This window comes from Halyomorpha halys, unplaced genomic scaffold (assembly GCF_000696795.3).
Source record: "Halyomorpha halys isolate HHAL.00 unplaced genomic scaffold, Hhal_1.1 Scaffold110.1, whole genome shotgun sequence".
NCBI classification, from domain to species: domain Eukaryota; kingdom Metazoa; phylum Arthropoda; class Insecta; order Hemiptera; family Pentatomidae; genus Halyomorpha; species Halyomorpha halys.
The window spans coordinates 226987-235786 of NW_027112640.1; the positions used below are offsets into that span (position 1 = coordinate 226987).

The 8800-nt window shown below is 28.3% G+C and overlaps 1 protein-coding gene across 1 annotated transcript; it reads right to left on the reverse strand.

Moving 5' to 3' along the window:
• Positions 1-863: 863 nt before the first annotated feature.
• On the reverse strand, positions 864-8426 carry Uxs (UDP-xylose synthase). The gene is made up of 9 exons (XM_014416013.3): positions 7960-8426; positions 7615-7886; positions 5935-6220; positions 5745-5858; positions 5059-5246; positions 3103-3235; positions 2872-3005; positions 2090-2230; positions 864-1217 (listed from the first exon to the last, which is right to left on the reverse strand). Exons 1-8 carry the CDS (start codon positions 8021-8023, stop codon positions 2147-2149), a joined length of 1275 nt encoding a protein of 424 aa, XP_014271499.1. The 5' UTR covers positions 8024-8426; the 3' UTR covers positions 864-1217; positions 2090-2146.
• Positions 8427-8800: the final 374 nt, after the last annotated feature.

Genomic DNA, 8800 nt, shown 5'->3' on the forward strand with positions numbered 1-8800 from the left:
TTATTATATTTTCTTTTAAATCTATGCATTAGTTTTGTTTTGGTAAAATGAATTTATTTGTTTGTTTTTCTGTAAACTGATGTACTGCTGTGGTTTGATCTCACATTGCTGTCTAATAGTGAATTTGTTTAACGGGTCACTGTAGAGGATCTGAGGAGAGTGAACTTGTCGATCAAATCAAATAAAAATTATGAAATGGAAGGAACAAGAAAGGAAAAGAAAAAATGAATAAATTGAAATATTTGTATTTATTATGCAGACGAATTGATTGTAAAAGGAAACTGTGAGGGAAAAAAACTGTTTTCTTTCTTTTTTATTGTATCATGTAAATATATGTAATTTATATATGTCCGATCACGGATTGATTAGTATGTTGTATAATGCAGCAACCCGATGTATTTGGGCAACATGGATGAATAAAGCGTTTCTTTCTCTCTCTATATATATAATGCATGATCAAAAACCTTGTTTTATTGAAATTAGAAGTTTTTCATGCTTACTATAAAATTTGCTGGAATTAAGAATGTGAATTAAGTAGTAAGAATCTTTATCTATAATTTCTGGAATTCCTGATTATGTTAAAAACTTGTCAGTCCAAAACCATATACCAAAAATAATTTTTTTAACAACTATTTTGAAGAAATTTCAGTTAATTCACAGAAGTGGAGTTTTCTAATCTTTAAAGATAATATCTTTATACAAACCCAGCTAAAGAAATTTTCACTTTTAAACAACGCAACAAGATAAGTGAGATGTTGATTCGATCTGAAGTGTGAATTTTGCATCACTTGAAGTAGCAGATGGTCGACAGACATAGTAGCTTAGAAAGGGTTAAATAATTTTTCTTACTACAGACAGGTAAATAAATTATGAAATGTACATTTATTTACATGACATAACTGAGCATTGCTAAAAAATTACTATTTTATATACAATTTATAAAACCTCAAACAAATATTTACCAACATTAAAACAACAATTTATCTTAGCCAATTAAGTAGGCTGTTATTCAGATAAAAATACTCCATTACACCACCATATAAAATAAATCACCCAATAATAATGACTAAGCTACAGTCTTATTTTTTAAAAAGAAAAGTAGTTGAAAATATTGAGATCTGTAAAATTTTAAAATTTTCATAGAATGCAGCAAGAATCTAATGAGTCAAACTTCAAGGTTAGGTTTTCAACAAATTAAATGTAATGTCTTCCCTGACCTAAAATAAAAAAAAAAAAATTAGATGGTAAATGCTTTGAAAATTCTTAACATATCAATGGAAAAAAAAATCAATACTCAACTCTTAAAAATATAACTAAGAAAAATATGTGTAAAGTAATTTAGTCACTCATAGTAATAACCCTCATATAATCACGAAATGAAATATTAAAAAAACAAAAAAGAAAGAATACTCAGATCTACAAAATAAAATTTGATTTAATGATTTTTAATTAATTTGATGTATATATTGTTCACAAATTGGTGATAATTTGTAACCTAAAATTCAAGGAATTCTTGTTCAAGCACATAGAGCACTCAACCTCAATTTTTACTTGGTAAACAGACTGAATTTGTTAGCCCATTTTCTCCTATATCAACTTGAAATGTTTATTTCTAAAATATACTAAGACCAAATTCAAAAGTTTTGCTAAATTATTTGTCATATGCTAAAATATATAACTACTTCAGTCACTCATGCCATCAATTACACAGGTCTACAACCACAGCCTAAAGGAGGGGTACTGGTAGTCAGTGCCTGTTTCTTAACTTTTCTCTTTTCTCCTCTTCTCTAACCTTCTGATTCTCTATAATCTTTGGAGAACCAGGCCAACACTCAAAAATCCACAGGGTACATATTTCAGGGCAGATTGGAACCACTAAACATCATTTGTAGAACATTAGGGATAAGGCCCCCTATTATAAAATATTACCGATTTTTCCCCTAGAGAAAAATTTAGTTTGTTAGCCAAAATTTGAACTGGAGTCAGTATATGATGCTAGTGCTTTTCGCCCTAGATAACTTCTTTTCTCCAAAACATATGTAATAAATTGTATAAAATATGGTTGTTATATATAAAAATCCAAGGTTACCTCAATAATAATTCAGAAAATTTAGTGGATTTTCCACTAATAACAAATTTGGAAAGCTCAGGTGTAACCTTCGTTTAAAGATCTTGCTAGCTCTTCTCTAAAGTAATCAATAGTCTTCATCAGTCCTTCTTCAAGTGGAACCTTAAAATAAAAGTAAAAATATTTCATACATTATTATCTCACAATAACATAATAACAACACAGTATTAAAATAATTTAGGACCGCCATGACCAAAACTAGCAGAGGTAAAAAAAATTTTTATTATCTTAAAATAACATAATCTTTAATAACATTATCTTAACAAAACAGAAGAAGAAATTTTACAGAAAATAACATTATCTTAACAAAACAGAAGAAGAAATTTTTCTTTATTTGAAACTGCTTTTTCTTCCATAGAAAGGAATAAAATCTATAAGATATTGGGATGACTTGAAAGAGCAGAAACTCAGCTTCCTAACTGTTATGTTGGATATGGATAACGTTGTAAGAAGGTATGAATTTATTTCATGAATGCAGGATGGCAGAAAAAAATATCTTCCTGAAATCAAGCCCAAAACCCTATGATTTTTTATTTATATGAAAATTCATATTTAATAAAGGTTGTTTATTGTTGCACAGTTGTTTTGAGATTAAGTCTAGTGGGTGAGTACTCAGACATCTATTCATTAAATAGAAAAATATCAATTCCTTCATCATTTCTTGCTGACTTAAGAACTAAAGATAGGAATATATCACTAAAATATAATTTCAATAATGAATTAGAAAAATATGTTAAACAAACCTTAGGTTCCCACTTTAACATTTTTCTGGCAATAGTTATGTCTGGTTTTCTTCTCTGTGGGTCATCTTCAACTGCTTCTGTACTTCCAATAGGGTTGTTCCGTCCAACTAGTTTTTTTATATATACTGCGAATTCTATAATTTAATATAAAATCGAAAGGAATTTTCAGATTGAGATAAGCTTCATAATCTTTAATTTCTATAACATTAAAGGAAAGAGTGATAATGTTACCCATTATGGAGTATTCAACAGGATTGCCCAAATTCACTGGATGGGTATAATTAGAAGCCATTAAAGCTACCAAGCCATCAATGAGATCAGTAACATATTGGAAAGATCGTGTCTGATTTCCATGCCCATAAACCTGCAACCATTATGCTAATGTAGAAATGGCTGTGTATTACAATAACATAATAGCTACTAACTCAAAACATGCTATTAAATATAAAGGTATCAATAAATAAAAGTTCAATTTATTTTACAAATCAAATGTAAACCCTCTTTGGTTACTAACTGTTTAAAAGGTACTTAACTTTTTCCAAGTTATGACACAATTGACTCTAGGTAATTATAAAATATTTTATTTTATTTTAATGCAGCCGTTTCTGTTTATTTTGTAAAATCTGTCAATCAATAGAAAGTTAATACACATGAGTCAATTTCAATAAAAGATTTTGAGATAATTAGAATTGTGTGTGAATATTCTGTCTTCCTGTAACTTTAATGCTTCCAAACTCTCAGAACATTCCTTATCTTTAAAACACTCATTTGACTTTGATAATACTTCCATTCTTGTCACTGTCCCAAACCATAACAAACGACTCCTCTCTGAAAGTATTTATAAGGAGATTAGAATCTCCTGTTAACCAAAAAACGCAACCTATCCCTAGCCCATTCCCAAATAATCAATTTATTAACATCCATAATTCCTCCCCCCCCTCGAAAACTCCTTATTGTATTATATTATCGATCTTACACTTTTTTTACATTCATTTCGCCTTTTATTATTTTCTACAGTCGTCTATCGTCATTTTACTTTTCTCATCTTTATCAGAATTTTCATCAGAACTTCATTCAATCAGAACTCATTTATTTAACTTAACTATACTTTCTAAAATTATATTTATTTCTTTATTTACATGAAAACTGTCTGTTTTTTTATCATTTATTTTGGATAATGCTTACCTCTACAACATTACATTTTATCTTCTATTAATATCAACTACTATCTACTTAATTTATTGTCATGTATATTTCTAAGTATATTTGTTATTATTTTCTTTATACTTTTATGTTTCTCTAAATTAAGGTTGTTATCTTGTCTTGTTTTTCAGCCCTCAAATCCAGGTCAAAAGTTTGGAACAAATTAATAATTTTTGTTTATTTGTGTATCTTTGCTGACCATATCCCTGACCATCTTCTCCACATATCAATCTATGGTCAACTATTCACACCTCATTTTCAATAAAAAAAAGGAAAAGCATTTTGACTTAAAAAAACAAAAAAACAAGTAAAAGCAATTATGAAAAAAAAGTATTATTTTGGAAGTGAAAAGAGAAATGTTTTGATAAAGTATTTTCTGAATAAAAAATTATTATATATACATAGTTGACAGTTTTTGAATTAAGAAATAGATGGTTCGGGTAGTGGACAGGAAAACCAACTATTAAAAAGTAGTCTATAATTATTTATTGAGAAGAACTATTTAATTTTTGATATATTTCATTTAGTAACATAATTTTCATTCATTTAACTGAGTATTGAATAACTGATTTTTTGTGGTGAAAGCAAAATGAGTTAGAGTTGAGATAGAAAAAGTTTTAAATTATTTCAACCTATATGTGAAAGGTTTACATAAGTAGAATATCAAATAAATACATTATTTCCATCATATTGTTGTTTTGAAAACTAAATGAAATAAAAAATGGTATAACTTAGAAATAAAATTATCTACCTCCAACATTATTTAAAAGATAACTCATACCAACTTTAAGAGCTGAAAATTAAATTAAATCGCTCACAATTAGATCAAACAACTAAATATATTTCATGGGGCAAAAACAACTACAAAAAAATAAAAAATAAATAGCATGTTCATATATTTGAAGAAGTCCTCTTCCAAAAATAAATATTTGGATCAGTTCTGAGATAAAATTAAGTCAAAACAAACTTCATATAAATTAATACCGTTATTGTCTTATTTCTAAGAGCTTGCAAAATGAAGTTAGACACCACCCTTCCATCATCCATATGCATTCTTGGACCATACGTATTGAAGATGCGGGCTATTCGGACAGATACGTGGTAGTGTTTGGCATATGCAAAGGCTAATGACTCCGAGACTCTCTTGCCTTCATCATAACAGGAACGTGGCCCTAAAAATAACAGAACAATACGTATGATGATAAATACTAAGCACTAGGCAAAATTTATAAATAAGTATTCTTTTGAGAGAATAAACAAGAAAATTTCTAACATCTGAAATCAATCACAGAAGTAAGTGAACAATTTTATGCATTTATTGATGTAGTCATGAAAATTATAAAACAATATATTCCCATATATATAAAAAAATCTGAAGTTTAAAAAACAATTGAGATACCTTGTTTTTTTTCTCTCTGTGGTCTTCATTTATAACTAATGATTATTTGAAACCTGTGTATGAATGATGAGATATAAATTTATACTAAACATAATTAAAAACAAAAAACATGCAAGAGATGTAGACTCAGCTTGAAAACAGAGCTTACCCAAAATTTAGGAAAATTAATAACATAAATACAGGAATTTACTTAGTATATTGCTTATATTAATATAACAAAACCAACAACTAAATATAATTTATAATTCAGTCAACAAAATAGATACATTACCTATAGGATTTACATGACCCCAATAAGACTCAGGCTGTGGATGAATTTCAGGATCTCCATATACTTCTGAAGTACTAGCAATAAGTATTTTAGCTCCAACACGTTTAGCCAAAGCTAAATAAAATATGTAAATTCAATGAATGCTATATCACAAAATTTCAAATCACTATTAAATTACAAGAAATGTTACCAAGCATATTAATGGTACCAATGGTATTGGTTTTAATTGTTTTCACAGGATTGTACATATAATGAGGTGGAGAAGCTGGTGAAGCAAGATGATATATCTCATCAACCTCGATATATAAGGGGTTCACGATGTCTTGGTGGATAATTTCGAAATTCTCATGTCCAACCCAGTGGTCTACGTTTCTCTTACTACCAGTGAAGAAATTATCCACTACTATTACCTCATGTCCTTGAATCAGTAATCTATCAACTAAATGTGATCCAACGAAGCCTGCACCACCAGTCACCTGTCAAAAAAATAATCCTTAGAAAAAATTTACAAAGAAAAAATTACAGAAACAAATAATTAAATGAAAAAACAAAACATAAAAACATAGGAAAAAGAAAAGAATAGCAGGTACTAGTTCCCAAACACTAATTCAATGTGGCAGGTGGGATTGAACTCACTTATAAGAAAACATTTGATGTTGTTATAGGGAATAACCTGATATAACACCATAAAGTGATTCAAATTTAGGACCCAACTGCTACTGAAAAGAATCCTGGAGGCATGTTTGTCTCTTGAGCAAGTGGAAGTCAAAAGCTATGGTCCAATTAAAGTAGTAGTAACAATAGCCAAAGTTATAGCCCATAATAATAGAAAATTGTGTTTAAGTGAGAGAGAACAGGTCCACCTTAAATGGAAATAGTGATTTAGAACTGTTACCATAAAATATAATCTCATATGAAAAAACAGAAAATTCAAATCTATTAATTATTAAGTGCTATTGATTACAATTAAAATAATAAATACTTAAAAATTTAGAGTAATTCATGTCATCAAAGCATATTTAGAAAATGCAACAACAGTAAACCTATGAGTATGAGGAAATCACGTGCCTTCAAATGTGGAGTGAATTTCTTTAAATAATAGAGCACTTTACTGGTAAATTCTATAAAATAATATCAGAGATTATAAATTTCCTGAATTCAGTATCAACCCAATTATTAATCAATAATCACCCATTTGGTCTAGCTGACTGATTAGGTATAAAATATAATGATTGATGATTTACAAGAAGTATGATGCTGTTGTATTGATGAAATATTTGATTTTATTAGAATAAATAGGACTTGAGTGTTATTCTTCCATTTAGGTTTTATACAATCTCACGGTATCATTTACATGAATTAGCACTTACAATATTCTTTATCTGATCATTATTATTATTCATGCAAATTTTGGGATTGTATGATATATAGCTTATTTCCATGATTAACAATGAATGAATAAAAATAATAAGATTTGATTATAAAATCTAATACAAAAACTATAATCGGAAAAACATATTTCCTTGACATAAAATAATACTCAAGAGAATTGAAAGCATCATTTGTACAGATGTCCTCTAAATTATTGCAAAAAATCAGAAATAAACTACGAAAGCTTAGTTACACTGAATATTAAGTAATTCTAAACAGCTTTTCTAAAAGGAAAATAAAGAACAAAATTAATTAAAATGATGTGAAACATTAGAAATGTCATTATTACTTCCATATGTTATTAATAAAAATGTTATTATTACTTCCATATGTTATTAATAAAAATGTTATTATTACTTCTATAACAACACCATTTAAATAAAATATTAACAAGGCATTAAAACTTATATAAACTACATATAAGTAAAGGCATACCTACCAAAATTCGCTTTTTCGCACGATAACTCAAAAATTTGACATGAGGGTATGGTTTCGGAAGTTTTGCCTCCAGACTTTTAACTTTTTGTTCTAAAAGATAAATTCTACGCTTAGCTTCTATAAGTTCTTTTTTATCAATTTTCCACCTCAAATGGGCTTTAGAAATGTCATCATTTTTATGATCAGAACCATCAATAGAAACTTTTATTTCTTTAATAGGTTCTTGCGGAATTTTCTTTTCCCGAAATTCACCATTGGCGAGAAAAACAATTGCTGTTGAAATAAAAAAATTAATTAGAAAATTGAAATACTGCTCTCACAGAAATATTAGATAATATACAATTACCAATTAAAACTAAGGAAAAACAAAATAGCTGCAAAACGACTCTACGTCTCCATATTAAAACCATCTTATGAAAATAAAACAGAAGTAGTAAAATAATGTCAACAATGAACTATCAAATTTTCCTTCCTATTTCTGTTGTGACACATTAATTTGCATTTATCAATAGACGCCCTGTTTATAAATGGATATTTGTGGCTTAAGTTGTTCATTTTTAAATCATTTACACAATAAAAACATGGAATGTATTTTTGACATTACATCATCAACAATCCATATTAATAGATGGTTTATATAAAAATAACTTATCTATGCATTAATTCATGGGGAAAAGTTTAGTTACGATTAGATTCATGGTAAGTGTTTACCAATTAGCACCAAATTTAATCAAACAACAAACAATACCAAGTGTCACCAGATCAAACTGACATAAACCAACATTAATTATTGCCCCTACGGTTATTAGCTTGTCAGGTTACAGAGTAGTTCCAAAGAGGTTGAAAAACAACCGACTTTAGAAAATTAGGAATTCAACGTGATACATTCAATGTCAGATTGAATGGTTTCATCGAACCAAAGGAATAAAAGAATACATGATACTAAGAAATAAAAATCATCACTATACATTGAACAAAGACAGTCATATTTTACTTTCGAAAGTAAAATAAGTGGAAGTAAACCATCGGACGTTGTAAAGATGACTGACAATACATCATTGCAATGTTGTAGTGTAATGATGCACCACGAGCAATACACCATGTGATAATACATGGTGAATGTATCAATTCATAACAATCTCCGGCCTATTTCTTGATTTTGAAAGTGCTTTTCCGACTACAAACAG

Excerpts from the sequence above, each read along its gene's own strand:
- Uxs (XM_014416013.3), bottom strand. The coding sequence starts at position 8,023 with ATGGTTTTAATATGGAGACGTAGAGTCGTTTTGCAGCTATTTTGTTTT. Across the intron at positions 5,247-5,744 it reads GGGTCATGTAAATCCTATAG|GGCCACGTTCCTGTTATGAT; the intron begins GTAATGTATCTA and ends TGTTATTTTTAG. Across the intron at positions 3,236-5,058 it reads TTAGAAATAAGACAATAACG|GTTTATGGGCATGGAAATCA; the intron begins GTATTAATTTAT and ends TAATGGTTGCAG.